The sequence below is a fragment of the Volvox carteri genome (assembly GCF_000143455.1).
Source record: "Volvox carteri f. nagariensis unplaced genomic scaffold VOLCAscaffold_57, whole genome shotgun sequence".
In the NCBI taxonomy this organism is placed as follows: domain Eukaryota; kingdom Viridiplantae; phylum Chlorophyta; class Chlorophyceae; order Chlamydomonadales; family Volvocaceae; genus Volvox; species Volvox carteri.
In genome coordinates this window covers 659,084-676,231 of record NW_003307600.1, presented here as the reverse complement: position 1 = coordinate 676,231, position 17,148 = coordinate 659,084, and the positions used below count along the sequence as shown (strand labels likewise).

At 54.2% G+C, this 17,148-nt stretch overlaps 1 protein-coding gene across 1 annotated transcript; it reads right to left on the bottom strand.

The window, feature by feature from the left end:
* Positions 1-7,736: 7,736 nt before the first annotated feature.
* VOLCADRAFT_97070 (uncharacterized protein) lies at positions 7,737-16,099 on the bottom strand (the record flags this gene model as incomplete). The annotated part of the gene is made up of 13 exons (XM_002956038.1): positions 7,737-7,872; positions 9,310-9,483; positions 10,364-10,425; positions 10,938-11,048; positions 11,720-11,904; positions 12,348-12,405; positions 12,729-12,834; positions 13,044-13,138; positions 13,746-13,835; positions 14,134-14,160; positions 14,812-14,902; positions 15,722-15,847; positions 15,993-16,099. 13 exons carry the CDS (start codon positions 16,097-16,099, stop codon positions 7,737-7,739), a joined length of 1,368 nt encoding a protein of 455 aa, XP_002956084.1.
* Between the last annotated feature and the right edge of the window lie 1,049 nt (positions 16,100-17,148).

The window sequence follows — 17,148 nt, the reverse complement described above, 5'->3', positions numbered from 1 at the left end:
CCGGTCAGCAAGCCAGTGGGGCATACCCGTGGAGCTCCAGTCGATACGGCCAGCGGCCACACCGCTACCAGACAACTGACATAACCGATCCCGTACGGCGGCCGCCAGCTCGAAATCTTCAGACTGAATGGCGGCGGCTAGGGCAGTCTGGAAGGGGCGGGGAGGAGAGTGGGGATGGCGGAGGTAAGTGGCCAGGGGTGTGTGTGTGTAGAACCCTAACGTGAGGAAGAAGATGACGATAATGATGATGGTGGTTGTAATGATGATGGTGGGGTGGTCATGCATGCAGCAGAGAACGAACTGCCCCGAGGGCCCCCCACAAAAAAAGAACCACACCCCGTTGGGAGTCCAAATCGAAAAGGTCGCCTCAGGTTTCCCAGTTCCCCAATTACGAATACGAACCGCTCGGGGCAGCTCGGGGCAGCGGCGGGTGAAGGGGGAGAGGCGGCGGGCGACAGCGGGGTGTGTGTTGGGGGGGGGAGGGGGAGGGGGTGTAGTGCACATAAGGTATGCAAGTAACAGCTCCAAGCCTGTACGCCCCCCACTACTCGTAGCTCATCTCATTTGGCATATTTCGACGGGAGGGGGCAGGGGCCCGGGGTGCCGCCCTGCACCCCGCTGCAAGGTGAGGTGAGGAATTCGCGCACACAGCAGGACGACACACGGCCGCCAAGTATCCCGCTACCCCCTTTCTTCCCCTTCCTCTCCAAACCCACACGTCCCCCCCTTCCCGTCCCGTCACACCCCCGGCAGTCCGCTATAAAGCCCAATACATGCGTACGTACATACGTACACACATACGTGCGAACCTGCAACGCGTTCGTGTCATCCAGGACATCCAGCTTCGCAGCGACAGCCGCTAAAGAGGCGCCCCGGCCGCCCCGGGGCTCCCCGGGATAAGGGTCTTCAGGGTCGTACCCATAGCCGTACCCGCCGTACTCGCCCTCGCCTGAAGCCCAGGACCACCCCGTCGCCGCAGCATCGCCGTCGCCGCTGCCGCGACTGCTACTGCTGCCGGTGTCGCCGCCGCCGTCGTGTGATGTCGCTGACGTGGCTATGCAATGTCGTGCACTTGTGATAGCGCGGTTTCTGGAGGTCGTGGTGATGGCGGTGGCGGTGGTGGTGGTAGTGGGGGTTAGGAGATGGCCGCCTCGTGGTGGGCGGCCTGCGGTTCGAGATGCTTGATGAGAAGACATAAGGCCCCAAGGTTGGGCAACTTGCCGTACGGCGGGAGGCGCATGGTAGGATCTGGAGGGTTTGCATTGTTATGGTTGGGGGGGAGGTGGGGATGGGACCTTCGTCAGTCGGGATATCTGCTCGTTTTGGAGGAAAGTCCGCATGTGCCAAAAACAAAACATTACTCAACGTCAATGAAGGAATGAAGGAATGAAGGAATGAAATGAGATCGTGGAGATAGTGCATCATCCACGTGTGATGTGCAGAGGTCAATTGGTCATGAGCCCCCGAAAGCAATAAGCAGTGTTTGCATGGAGGGGGGGATGCGTGCTTTAAAGAGCGCAAGGGGGTGTCGACGCTGGGCAGGAAGCCGGGGGTAGGGTATGAGGGGAACGATACTTTCAGGCTCATCTCCCAAGGAACATTTATATGTCAACATATATGTAGCCTTACTGGCACGAAGTTGTGTCTTTAGAGAGAAGTTGGTCCCGACAAGGCCCCGAACAATGACGCACCTAATTTCCGGCCAGTGCCGTGGGCCAACAGTTGCGTTTTGAAGAACCATGGAAAACGGTTGCAATCTTGCAAGACGTGGTATCGAGCGCGCCTACGAGCTTGCGAACCCTTTCCGCACGCCCTACAAACGGTGCAAGCTTTGACTTCGCAAACAAATTTATCTTATGCTTAATGTGGCCATACGGTATGTGCCCGTTGGACTGGCAATAAAGTAGACAAGAGCTTCGGTGAAGCTTGGACGACAAAAGACTTTCGATATTTCCGGCTCACAAGCCTTGATAAAATATATTGAATCTTTGCAGTATGTATTTGTCTCAGTCAAGGCAAAGGCAAGCTTGCCTCGAAAGCTCGGCTTGGCAGGGATTGCCGGTAGCGGTAGTCGTTAGCGGTTGTCCGTTGCTTTCCAGGAGATCCCACAGCATCCGACTTCCGACATTTTCACTGTGCCTGTAACGCTATCTATCATGCTTTCGGATTTTATAGCGCAACATTCTTGCATAGTACAATGCAGACATTTCCCCTCGATCCCACCTGCCTGGAACAATCCATTCACGAGCGAGACAACAGCGCCCATGGGCCATGAAACTCTAGGCCCAATCGGGCCATGCCAATCTTGGAGTCCGCTACGTCTTTGATACATTTCCAATTAAAGTTAAACAGCTAAAGGGTTCAGTAACGGTTCTGACTGCTCCCGACCCGTACTTTTGTCCTCCCACCACGCCAAGGTGTATCCAGTGTGTGCCACTAAGCCGGGCCCCACGTGCATAGTGAAGCCCTTGCGCGCCATTCCAGCTCCGGGGTGCCAACCTCACCTCACCACTGATCTATGTGTATCCGTGTATCTGTTACTGGCCCAAGCGGACAGTCATTGCCGTGGAGTGAGACTGGATGGGTGGACGGAAGATCCGATGAGAGATAAATAGGTCATGATGATGTGGGTTGAGGCGGGTTGTACGATTGCCTCGTGTAATGACACGCGATCGTCACAAGTGCTACAGCGCTACTAGCTACTGCATACTGCAGCCCGCAGGTAAATCCCTGAATGCAACACACCAAGCAGCAACCTTACACACACACACACACATTGCTCAGCACTGTGCACCGCACATCACCCTCCCTGGCCCTCCCCCTACCCATGTCACTGCCGTACGTAAGGACATGCCACACACACACACACACCAGTCCCCATGCTTGCTGGCGAACCCGGACTACACGCACTTCACACTCTACACGGGATTCCTCCCCTCGCCTCCCGCTCATGCACACTGCCATTTGCGTATAGACACGTCGTCACGATCAGCTTACACATGTACATACATACATACATACATGCATGACCACATGCAATGTGAAAATGGAGACCCACCACACCAATGCCCACCACCAATCCTTGTTTGAGCGCGAACTAAGCATGGCAGCCGAAGCAACCCACACCCGGGGCTTGCAAGTGGTGGCAAGCTCGTGGTCAAACTCCATCCACACAGGGTCCTTACAAAGGAAAGATTTAAAAGTAATTCGGTGGCAACTTTACATTGCGAATTTAGCGTCTGACTTTCCGTTCGACCTCCAGGGTTGTATGGAATTTACTCCTGCGCAATTACAGCAACTACGCGAACAGCTGACTTTGGCAATCGCCTCGCTCTCCCTGAACAAACATCCGACTCCGGGCAGAGGCATCTCACCCCCTGCCTGTTGAATGTTAACAACGCGGAAGCTGGCGGGTCCCAACCCGTCGCGACAAAACAGAATCAGAACCCGCAGAACCAGAATCCCCAGAACCAGAACCAGAACCAGGCTACAGAGACCGCCGCACCAGAGATTTCGGCATTCCATGCGCAGGCAGGTTGAAGCGACAGGGCCGACAGGGCGCCGTTCATTTTAGAACACCGGAGGGGTGGAAGACTCGGCAGAACCCAGAGGACTTTGTCAGAGATACTTTTGGCTTTACCATGTGACCTGCCGGGAAACCCCCCCCGCCATTCGTGGCCATGCTGGCCGCGCTACAGAACGTCTGACTGGATCAACCAGTACGGCGAAACCGCAGAATATATATAGAACCGAGCGCCTGACACTGGAAGCGCTTATCAACGCCATATCAACGAACGGTTCGTTGATTCTAACCAAACGAGGTGCCCCATGGTGCCAATACCCGCAGGCAGAAATTACGGCCAGCCCCCGGACCAACAGCAGGTGCCGTCGCCCTGCAAGCCCGATCTGGCCGCCGTGTGACTAATGCTGTACAGCCGCCCCAGGTGGTCGCGGATTTCTGGAGTGAAGTGAGCCGAGCTCCTAACTACATCAGCTCCCAAGCCCGACAGGAGGTGCTAAACTCCCAAGTGGCCGCCAACATCTTAATACCTGCAAAGGCAAATGAGCAGCTGGGGTCCAACACGATTACGGCCGCCGAGCTACGTGTAAGAAGGGTTCAGCTCCCTTGGCATCTCCCTGAGTACTAGACTTTGCCTGGTCTCACACTACGGAAGGCACTCAGGAAGAGCCAGAGCCAGCCAGGCATCGCACCAGAATGGGACGGCATCCCAGCCGACATCTACAGAAAATCCTAGTCGGCCATTGGCACCACCATGGCTGGCCTGCTCACCACCATCGGCTCAGCTGGACAGGTGCCAAGGGCTTCTTGAAGGGGGTACTGACGGTGCTCTAAAAAACAGTGACCCCAAGCTCCCCGGCAACTATTGCCCGATCAACCTGCTATGCTCGGATTACCGGCTTCTCACCCGAGTGCTGGCAAACCGCCCCTAGGCCCCACCCTGGGTCAACTCATCACCCCCGAGCAATCAGCCTTCCTGTCCAAGCACCGCATCATGGGCCAGTGTGCTATTCCTGCGCCACCTGTCACACCTCCTTCGCAAGCAAGACCGCCGGGGGCTCCTGGCATTCCTGGACTTCGCCAAGGCATATGAAATATGCTGGATCACGGGTTACTCCTGGCGGCGATGGAGACCAGGGGACCAAGGGAGCAGGGCCACAGCTGTGCACCTGGGTGCGACTGCTGCTGAGCGATACACACGAGCCCGAGCGGGATGGTGAATGGCTATTACAAGTCCAAAGTGGTGAACATGGAGGCAGGGGCGGCTGGTATGGCAAGTCTGTCCCCTTGCACCTCCCTGCTCAAGTTCTACAATGCTGGCTCCGGAGCCGGGATGTGGGGATCAAACAGAGCCGACCGACTCACAACCAGTCACCGCGTGTCAATATGCGGATGACACGGAAGTGGCACTGGAGGGCAAAGAGTCATTACCCTCCAGGCCATGGACACCTTCACAATCAGGCATCCAGCCAGCACTTAAACCTCGAGATAGTGGATCTGTTATGGATTGGTCAATCAGATCAGCAGCAGCAGCAGCAGCAGCAGACACAGCCCGCAACTCAGGCTGGACCCCAAGCAGCAGCCTGCCCCTCAGCAGCAGTCAATCGGATATGCCCCAAGGGTGGTGACCACTGCCACAGACCCGAACCTGCCGATTGACAGCCAGCCATTCCCTCGTCATCTATTCGACTGGATGAAGAGACTCGGAAAAGCCAGGCGGTGAATGCAGCGACTCTCCCGCTTCCCGCTATCAGCATTCGGGCTAGCCACTGTGGCGGCATCAGTCAGCATATGGACCGCAGGGGCAGTCACCTGGCACGTGGAACAGGGCGGACCGCCCGCCAACCGCACGCTGGACGAGGTAGAGCGCCGCACGGCCCGCCTAGTCGACCTGCAGCAAGGCCCAGAAGACCCCGGTCGGCGCTTGACAGCGGTGAATCCAGCGGATCTCCTGGTCGGCTACCCTTCAGCGGGGGACTTTGGCATGCTAGCTCTCCGGCAAATTTTATTTCTGTGTGTGCGTGTGTGTGTGTGTGTGTGTGTCACATGGTTGGGGGTGCGTGACCCCATACCTGTAAAACTACCCATACGAGCCGAAGGCCCAAGGGCAATACGACGCATTAGCTTACGATGTGCGCTCTAAACGAGGAATGAACATCTTAGCATGTGTTTGTTTATGATATGTTGGGAAGGCGAACTTGCAAACTCGTTCGTCGTACACAAGAACTGCAAAGAACTGCAGCAAGAAGCTCTTTAAAAACGTTTAAAAAACAGCCTCACACCTCATACGTGGAGGACACGGAAACACGGAGGCGGCAGAATCCCACAGGACAGACCGACCGCGACGCGAACCAAGTTGTCAACGTCAAGTGTCATGTGGGCGGCGACGCCGACAAGGAGGGGGGAGGATAATATATAGGCCACACGCTCGTGGGAGGTGAATCTATGATAGCCGTAAGATAGTAAACGATCACTGAGCGACCGCAACAGATACCCGCTGCAAACTAGTTTACGGGCCAGGACAAGGGAGGACCAAACGTTGTACGGCAAAACTCCGGTGAAGGTACCAGGACGACATACGTATACACACACACACACACACGCACCACCCGCATCCTTGCCCCTTCAGCCAGCCCCAACCGGCACGGTGCTCCGCCGGCAGTGAAGCGTTGCAGTTCAGCTCGCTCGCTCATCACCTCCGCCTTTTTCCCTTTCATCTCTTCTTCATCGGCTCATCCTATGCTTAGAGCTGGCCGTCGTATCTCGTACGCGGTCTGATCCAGGGCCGGAATGCACGAGCGAGACTAACCAGCCGTGTGCGTCTGGCCCCCGCGCTGTGTTTCGGCCCTGGGCCCCCCCCCCCCGGCTCCTGAGCCCACAGTGTAATCAACGTCATTCTCTTCACGAGTCTGCAGCCCACTGTAACAGCCACATGCATGCATGCACACACACAGAAATGCATTAACACTGCACCCACCGTCCCCCCTTCACAGCCATCCTCCCATCGGCGCTCTCCAGCTGTAGGTGCGATCACCATCATCGAAGCATTTGAGCGACTAAACGGGGGCTGTACATGTTTCCAGATTGTTCGATCACATGGGACCAGACTGGGCCCTGCACATATAACACTCCTTCAACACCTTTCCTGAGGTAAGCCTGCCGAGCTATATGCCCGACAGGAGGTCCGCATATGTCCGCATTCCGTCACGAAACGCAACATGCACAAAACATGCACTAGGCAACCGCACGCAACGAATAGGATAGGGGCCCGGACGGAAGGACGGATTAATAAAACCAAGGAAAGACAGAAGAGACGAGATTGATCTAAAACAACTCGTATGCAAATTTTATAGTACTATTCGGTTCTTCAAGGCCTTCACACCCCGGCAACCTAACCCCCCTTCTGCATCCCTGAGCTAAGGACCACACACAGCTGTCAACTGCTGTCCAAAGGCACGCGCGGATTCAGACAGACCACCACTCCCGACCGGCACCCCACCACAGCTGATCAAAGGTGCGAGAAACCCGCACTCCCGCCACCTTGCCTCTGCTGGCCCAGGTGACCGGCAGTCATTCATACGCACATCGTTCGCGAGGCACGCAATCGCGTGCGGTTGATGCATTGTAAAATCTCACAAGCCCTTGGGCCTGACAAAAAATATGTATGCATATATGTGTTATATATAAGAACTATATTTAAATATATATGCGAAGAACAGGACGCGCCGCTCAATTTGATACCCTGAGCGCTGCTGCTTACTCAACATCATACTTTATCAGATTACCGGGGAAGTCAAAATGATTTATCCGTATATATGTTTATTACTTCCTTGCGATGACAGCTGAAATAAAGAAAACTTGGGAAGAAAGAAAGCAAGTAAGAAACTTCTGAAGAAGAGGGAACTGCTGCTGCTGCTGCTGCTGCTTGACTATCCTACCTAGCATGAAAGCCCGTAGTACGCTGCTTGATAAACCAGCGCATACATACATCCTCATATCCTACCCTAACAACCCCAAACGCACTTGCTCACTACTTTCACGTCTGTAAGTGCCGCTGGCGATGCCGTCAGTGGATATGGCATAGCCAAGCAAGCAGCGGTTGACGACGGCCGTACATAAATTCGTACGTACGTGCTGGCGCACCGCCACAAGCGCGTGCTTGTGGTCTATCTGCCGTGCTGAAGCTTCTTGACGACCTCCCTCCCGGAGATCGTCGTTACGGAATGAGCCAGCCCTTCTGTCGAAGAGCTTGAACGAAGGACTCCAAGAAGTTATCCATGTCTCGAAACAGGCTCTTGTACCGTGTGATTGCCTCTTGGTAATACCACAGTCGTGTATGCGGTTGGAGGAACCTGGCCATGGCGGAGTGGGTGCGTGGGTGGGTGGGTTGGGCGAAGTGGGCGGTGGTGTAAGGGGCCATGTAGTAGCCGGTACACTGTACGGCACATATAGCAACTACAAATACGCGCTAAGCGCGTCCACCACCACCATCTCGAGAGAGGCCTTTTCGGCGGCCAGCTACTACAGAGGGCCGTAGCACATCCATTCGTCGTGCAATAAGCCAGGGGGAAATGTATGGGTTGTGTCATAGTGCGGCATACCATGCTCTAAGCTGGAAATTCGAAGCTGGGATTTTACGCAAGGAGCTCGAGGGCAGTGATTTTTTCCATATTTGCCGGTTAACTTTCCAGTCCGAACGGAGAAATAGTTTTTTAGTCGCGGGAATAAAAGTATTCCGAATCTGTAAGGCGCTGGGGGGGGCTCCGCCCCCTCCCAGACCCCCCCGATGAGTTACAGTTTAGTTCCTGCAAACGCCGGGTTTGGGGAGTGTCGCAACACGCGCACACCACAATCTATCAAGCACTGATCGAATAGAGTCCGTTCACCATCGTTCGTCTTGCATCACGTTGAAAGATAACACTACACGGCTTTCCGGGTTGCAAAAGTAATGATGCATAGCAGCAATGAACCGGAACCACCAAACGCAACCTGTTTCCTGGCCCATCGCGATTGTCTCCATATGACGAACGTTGATGTTTTGGCAAGCTCGCTGTTGACAACCGGAGTGGCGTCATTGTCGTCGGCTGGCTGCAGCATTGCGTCAACATTGCCTACGACCTCTACACCGCCTTCATTAACGTCCCTAATGGCTTCAGTGAAGTTTAATATCTTTTTTAATGGCCTGCCACGCTTTGGGAGCTTCGGGTCCGAATGTTTTGCAGCGTTTGGTCCGGTCAGAAACAGTCCGATTCCTCGTTGACTTTCGGGCGTGACCTTCCTAACAGTATCCATGGCAATAAAGTACTATGACATGGTTAACATGTATGTCTCCTGTAAGATTCTAGCGGCTTTGGCATGGACAGTCCATTTATGGCTGGAGGAATGAACTTGTACGGTCAGAACATTAATTATCCTTAATTTTCAGGACCACGAACAATTTTTTATTCCAAATTTGGAATATACTCCGCAAAAAAAATCTGCTCGAGGGTTTTGAAGAGCTTGGAAAGTTTTCCACATCGACATCGTGCGCAGATGTTCGAGACAGCATCGAAACGCATGTCGGCATACATACATACATACATACATACCCATACACACAGCATGCGCAGAACGATGCACACATGTACGGCGGGTTAGGGGGTGGGAAGTAACGCACCACATACACAAAAGATAGGAAACCTGCTGGATAATTTGGGATATATATAGTCCCCCCCACCAAGAAGGAAACCCTTTCTCCAGGAAACCCCTCTCTCGCACACTCCCCTGCTGCATCTAAAAGGGTCGCTCACCGGACGGCGAAGCTGTTGGCCGCACTGATCACCTCCTGGATCTTCCAAGGCTGCTCCCGGTCCAAGCGGCGCAACTCCTCAATCGTGCTGTACACGTCGTCCATACCCAGCTGAGTGCCGTTGGGTGCTGTGGCGTTCCAGAACAACACGTAATGCTCCCACGGCCGCAGCGACCTGCACTCCAAAGGAATGCGGTTCAGAGCAGCAGAGCAATTAATTCAGTGTTCCACCTGGGCGCTTGTGTGCTTCCCGCGTGCTTCAGCGCTTGGAGGTTGTTGTGCGCATACATACTTATACGCACACATGCATTCAGGGATTTTGGTGAGATCGGCTGGTCACGGCTTTTCCCGAGGCAACGTGCGTTGTTGCTCTTGCTCGTCATTGTGCAGTGTGCTTATTAGCCGCGATGTCAAGCGATGGCAAGCTCAACCAAACGGATTGCAATGTGTGCTCGCAGCGGTTTCTCTTTCCTCCAAGTTGGCTTTCTTCGTTCTCGACTCGTCGGCCCTCCTGCTGGAGGGTGTGTGGAGGTACACGTGGCCGACAACCAGCTCTTTTGCGTTCGTATGTGTTCTGGTGTGCGCACAGGCACTCCTTTTCTCTGCCCAGGGGGATCCCAATGGGACTACCCTACCCTACCCTACCCTTCCAGGGAGGCACAACGCGCACAACTCACACTCAACAGCAAAAACGCACACCTATACACAGCGCAAAATAGTAGGCCGAGACAAATTGGGATGTGGCAAATATGCATAAGGTCAGAATTTCCGTTCATCATTTTGCCCTCAATGCGACAGCATACTCAATTAGTGAGCACGGTAGCTGGATGTGTGCTCAGTGCGTCTCAGGAGGTCTCCGCCGCTGCAGCAGCAGCGGCAAACATGTATTCCTACGTAAGGTAAGGTAAGGTAAGGTAAGGTACGTACACCACCACTACCCAGAGGGGGGCAGGGGGGTGATAAGACGGACCACGGACGAGTGAAGCCGGATATACCGGAGCCAGACGACTAATCCGCACCAGGGTGTGTGTGTTTGTGTGTTTCAGTCCTCCTACCTGTAAAAGTACTCCAGGTAGGGGGAGCGTTGAGAGATGACCAGCGAGTTGATGTGGAAGAGCTGCACATTGGGGGCCGAGGGGGGGGGTAGGGCCCAGTGTGAAAGGACAGCATCCACATCAAACTGCCGCTCCTATCACCATCACCATCACCATCACCATCACGTCATAGTCACCCACTGTAACCACCACACACTTCATGCAAAGGTAGCCCGCAGGGGCCTCTCTGCCCCCCGCGGACGGAGTGCCACCACGTCACTTGTGCAACTTTCTGCAGCTACTCCAGCTCGGCATCATGTCAAGAGCTGGGGCCGTCGTGGCGGGCGCATTGTGGGGTAACGTTGTGGGCATTAGCGGCCAGGAGCAAGGGCCCACTGGGCCCCCCGTACACATGTTTACCAGCACACACAAGACCCCCAACTTGCTCCACCTGGGAGCCGTTTACCACCCCACCCCACATCACACCACCCCACATCACATGCATCGATAAATACGTACCCACCCATATAAACATACATACATACATACATACACATACATACACGCATACACCTGTCGCGATGTACCCACGCACCTGGCCGAGCCGCGAGCTGGCAGTGATGCCCTCCAGGTTCAGCAGCCACTTGTAGTGCGCATGATCCGGGAAAGGTACTCGGCCCAGTACGGGCAGATCGTACTTTAGGAACTGCACGCCGTACATTCAACGTGAGGGGAGCGATCGATGAGATGAAATGGCCAAGGTGGCAATCAATTCGCTGCGCTCTCAGATACCAAGCGGTTCTTAAGTAATTTATGAATGCAGTTTTCACGGGAATTCATCGTTACAAAAAGGAAATACCTGCAAGCAATGGAAACAGTCCTCGTGATGGGGCCGTAGTAGCGCCCGGTGTGGGAAAGCACTACCCCTACGCAAGCGACAGAACTAGGCCTGCAGACCAACCTACACTTCAGGGCAGTAGTACCCAAGCGCACCTACAAAAACCCGAAGTACCCGAAGTAATCATACACTTGTTTGCTCTTCCTTCCCTCGCCCCGCTTCCGAATGTCCCTGACCTGGAGAGACACACACACACACACACACATGCACACACACACATGCACACACACACGCACACACAGACACAGACATATCGAAATTGAACGTCAGTGGTATCCTCCTCCTCTGCAAAGGTGATCACCGGCTGCGACCCCACTGCCTCAAAACACACCGGTGCCGCAACACACCGCCAAGGAACGCCATCTGCCACGCCTACCTATACACGCCTACCTCACAACGGTCCCGCCGGATAGCGACGCTGTCGCACAGCGCCCACCACCACCCCCACCCCCACCACCCCCCACCCGCATCACTCTTACCGTATTAGGGCTGTCCAATCTGTGTTTAAACGGCTCCGCCAGGCCGCAGTCCAACGTCGTGTCGTTGCCGCCGGCTAGCAGCCCTTGATAGCTGAGGTGAGACAGGTACAGCCGCGCACAGGCATCCAGGACGCCGTAGCGAGACCTCCACACGGAGTTACAGAACGGCATACCGCGGAAGAATGCTGCAACATGTGCATACATATATACATACATACATACACATCACATACATACAGGTACGCACAGGTGAATGGACAGGTGGGTAAACAGGGGGATAATAAAAACGCTGTAATACTCAGCTATACGAAACCTAGCCGGCCTAACCCCATCCCAATCAACGATACGACAGCAACCAGCCCCGTTCCCGAATTGCAACATCTCCGCACCCTGATGCACCCCGGAACCCCCGAGGGGGCAACCGGGGGGGGGAGGACGTGACGTAACCGCCTCCGGGAGTGAACTCCTGGATGCGACTTCACCCCCTAAAGGGGAAGTAAAGGGGGTGCTGACCACCAGCCAGCCTGCCCCAATGCCTCCTCAGCCCCTTTGTCACCCCCCCCGCCCGTTGCTTTGCTTTGCTTTGCGCTCATGCTGGTAGCCGTAGCCGCGCGCATGGGCGACTTACCGCGGTCAGTCTTAAGATGCCAAGGCACAAAGAACATCGAACTTTGGACCATGTACATCTGTAGATAGCAGCAGGGGGGGGGCGAGTTGGTTCCCGATGGCTGAATGAATCCAGAAAGCGACGAAAGCAGAGCCCGGCTGACGGGAAAGTGTGTGGACAGCTGGACAACAAGGTCGCCAGCAGGCTATGGAGATATACGAACATGTACGAAGAAACACGTACGAAGAAGCACGTACGAAGGAGCGAATTTGTCATACATAGATTGCTCTGTGTATAAGCCAGATAACCACACCCTGCTTCACTCCTTGCCACCACTCCGCATCCTCAAGCCCGTCAGTCGCGGGGGCACGTGGCAACTAACCAACCAACCAACTAACCAACCTGCGGCACCAATATGTCCAGGTCGTCCCCTCCCTCGAGCCCCTGTGACTTGATTAGGCTCAACAGCGGCACCGGCAACTTGCGGCCCGGCGCGTTGAAGCGGGGCCTGGGGACCAGGCCGCAAACAACAAGGCCGGGGAGGTATCACGGATGTATGTATGTATGTATGTATGTATGTATGTGGAGGGATTTAGGCAAAACCCTAGGACCAAACCCCCGCGTTGCGGTATCATATACTCCTTCAAAGATATACTCATTCAAAGATATGCCGTGTGGCAACACAGCAAGACCGACCGTCGTGCCGCCACCACCTACGCATTGTCATCGGTGTTGTAGATGAACAGCGCGTTGGGCAGCACTAAACGGCCTGAGGCCAACGCAGCCGTCAGCCGGCGGTGGAAGTGGATGACCTGCGGCCACAGTCAGTCAGACGGCAACAGCAGGGACATCAGAGGCCGCGAGGGCGCCGAGGGCGCCCCGCAGCCGCATGTGCTGAGCAGCCCGACTGGCCCGACGCACTCGGTGTTCGACACACGGGGGGCGGGGGGTGCGGGCGGAGGAACACGAACAACAACAACAACAACAACCGATGTCAACAACAAGAGGTCCCGCACATCCTACGCTACGGGTTTTGTCCGCTACAATCTCACAAGTCGATGCAATAATAACAAGCTGGCGGTGTACCCCATATGTGTGGCCAAGCGTGGCGCGTCTGAGGACGGGCTTGCCGTTCGCTCAGTTAAACTGAGGGACTGTGAACGAGTGCAACCCATATAGCTATACCTTAATTAAGCCAAATTATACATTAGTCTCCAGCAGCAGCAGCAGCAGCAGCAGCCGCAATCCAAGGAACCAAGTTGGGAATAGCAACCCCCTTTCAGGCCCTCCCTCATACATAAAACCACACGCCACGGAAAAGATAAACATCTGCCGCAGTACGGCACGTAAAGGCCGCAATCCGTGACATACGGAACCCCTCCGTACCAAGGACCTCCAACTGTCAACCGCCCAACTCACGAAATAGCTCGCCCACAGCCGGGTGGGTTCGCCTCCGTTGGGATCAGGTCGGTTCGGCCAGTAGAGCCGGTTGTTGTAGATCAACGCCAGCTGCGCCGCGTGAACATGGCGGCCATGGCAGCCGTGGGTGCGGGGGGCACGGAGAAGACCAGGGAGGTTTGCACAAGGTGGGTTGGGACGGGGCTCAGTTCATAATAAGGGGTCATCGATGCTGAACGAGGCGGGGGTCGTGGGGCCGTGAGGCGCGGGTGGGGTGACGCTTCATCCGCCCATACTCTCAGCACTCAGCCGGATTCAGCCGGCACCATTTCCTAGAAGTCTGCGCAAAGTTCTCATTGTACCCACCATTGCAAACCCCAGCAGTCAAACCGGCCTTCCGACTGCTCACCTGAATTACTGCCGGGATGTTCATAGTCTGCGGGGATTCGGACGCACGATTGGGATTTGATCGCACGAGGGATGTCAGCTAGCTTCTGGAGGACGTTTCTGGTGCAGCGATGCTGCTGTGTGGCGTGTGGCATGTGCCACAGTGCAACATTAGGCTTCGTGGCGTTGAAGGAAGGAAACTCCGGGAAGGAGATCGCAATGGGCACGGGGAGCGAGTACAGCACAGCAGCATCGCAAGAACGGCACACCATAAGTACGGCGCAATCGTAGAGCGGCTTTGCGGCTCGAGCACAGCCGGGTTGCCGTACAATAATTGTACGGATTTCGCTTTGGTACATGTCCAGCCTTTCATTGCCACATAATAGATGGGTGCGGGCGGCACCAGTGGTCTATTTGAATCCACTGAAAACGTTCGGTTTGATTTGAACCCTCCTTTATGGCGTATACACGGCCGTAGGTGCACATGCGGAGCTCCCACTAGCCCGCGGAGCAGCAGCGACGTAGCTAAGTCTATATCTAGTTTTTGACCAAGGCCAGACAATTATAGATTGAAATATATCCCCTTTATGTTTTAGTTAGCATAAACGTCACTGAAAAGCCAAGCTAATAAATGCTTGGTACCTGAGTACGTCCCTTTGCGACACGCATGCGAACCGTAGAGGTGTAGAGGTACGTTTACCTGTAACACCGTCATGTATGCTCCAGGGATATCGGCAGCTGACAGTGGCGCGCGCCCACGCCACGGCGCCAGGTCGGCTTCAAGGTTATCACTGTAGGATAGCATGACAGTTTGCGCGTTCAAAAGCTGGAACAATTTCACCGGCCCAAGTGCAGGACAAAGAAATAGTTAAGAGTATTGCACACCTTAGGAACTTTGACCATTCTTCACGAGTCAATTGCGCTCTTCCAAGCGGCACTTCAACCAAAGAAGTTGCACTTGTGGTGTTCAAAATTTGAGTGCCGCTGCATCCGCTGAATAAAATAATCCATGTTTGTAATATAAGCAAGACTCTTGTCCTTGCCACCAATGAAATAGATAGCATAAAGCAAAGGCTTGGAAGGCGCATCACGAGGATTACCAATCACCAAAGCTTTGTAAGGAATTGCACGAGAAAGATTTATAGCTCAGATCTCTTTTACCAAAACGACTTCCCTGATACTTGTACTGGGAGTAATGTACATCGCGCTTCATCGCGTCGCGGTGACAGGAACCAGTCTTGCTGTCTGCCGGGGAGCCATTTAAGCGTATCCCTTGGCAGACGGAGCAGCAAATCGAAATCCGTAACGGTGTGACGATGCTAATGTGGTCTTGCTTTAATTTGGGGGCAGAATTTTACAATTCCGCTCCGAAAACTTGTGTCCAATCACGTAATGCCCTTGGGGGCGATATGACTGAGAATGATGCTCTTTCCGCGCTGTTCTCTTCCTCCTTGACTGCATAGATTGGAAGTGTATCCTCGCCGGTCCGCGCTAGACATTTCGTTCTTGTTTCCACATCGACCCCACCCCACCCGTCTCTGGGGCGCGCCCATGTCGGTCGCAGGCTCTCGAAGGACTGGGGGAAACGAAAGGGGGAACCTGGGCCGCACCTTCCCCCATCCCACCGGTTGCCCTCCAGATCGGGATTGTAGGCGCGTTCTGTTTGGGCGCACGATAAATTGGCCGAAGCCGCGAGTAGCTGAGGCAACGCCGTGTTGAGGTTGTTGCGGCCCCAGCTGGGTGGGACTGGAATTTGCCGCAGGGTTCGGGTCTGGTTACTTTTCCAGGAGCCGCTACGTTCGGTGTACGATTTCAAAGTTTGCGGACTTTTCGTCCGAGCAGCTCGAGCAACCGCAATAAAATTTGTGGGAAACTCCTCACCCTAGAAACGCGTACAGTACACGCAAGGAAGTTTGTTGGGATGGGATCCAGAACCCAGATCCCAGAGCCACCAAGCAGCTGCTCTGCAGAGCGATCAACAACTGCATCCCGTGGGCTTGGAATCTGGGAAAGTTTTGCGAAGCGTTGCGTGGCTAACGTGTCGGCTTTTGTCTCAGAAATAGTGGTTTAGTGTTCGGTTACGGCCAGTGATCCGGTCGGACTCAAAGGCAACCGGACAGTCAGGATGCATGGTTACGAGCTTCACAAGCTTGTCGAACTCGAAGGCTCATGATCCGCCTTATTCGAGCATAGATGATAAAGTAAAGAACGAATCAAAGGAAAGCATGACAGGAATCTGAGCTCGTACAGCTCTCAGTGTCGGCAGCAGGGAAACGGCCGTAATGGCCGCAAGTTGAAACTGTAGCTTGGCTAGCTCCAATCAAAGTTGCTGCACATCGCTTATCAAACTGTCGTATTGAGATCTGAAATATTTGTGTTTTACGCAATCATTTGTGTACGTTTGCATTTTGGGCCAATCCTTTTTCTTTTCACGTCTGACGAGCGTGAACATTCAAATTTATTCAGTATTGCACAGAAGGAAACGGCGGATGTGGAAGCATGCATGCTTAGCTTTTCTCCCTATGTTCCAACGAAGCTCCATCTAGTAGATCCATTTCAAGGGACTGTTACGCTTTTAATAAACCACGTCATTTTGAACTTTGCTCATTAGATTTTAGCTGTGATTGTGGCAGCGAAAGTACCATATATGTCGTCATCGCTGCCCTGAACTGGAATTCGTCGCCATCTTGTCAGTGGTTCAGGTAGAAATATTGTTTTTATTTTCTTCTCTCTACGTCGAGTGCTCGCCGTACTGCCACTGCCATATGCGTGCATAGCTTGCGTGCTGTGATGCATTTGTCAGCATCACTTATGCAAACGCACATGCCCGTCTGTTATTCTTGGTCTTATCGTGCTTTATCGTCATTCCTTTCACGTTTACTTTGGGTCTGCTTGTTTTCCCGACATGGCCGCCCAAGCGCTTTCCCGTCGCGATGCATTATGTAACTCCGCCCTGTGAATTCGCTCGCGGGATACGTACACCGTATGTTACGGCGGCACCAGGCATACAGAACCATATGCCAATTTCACAGCTAAC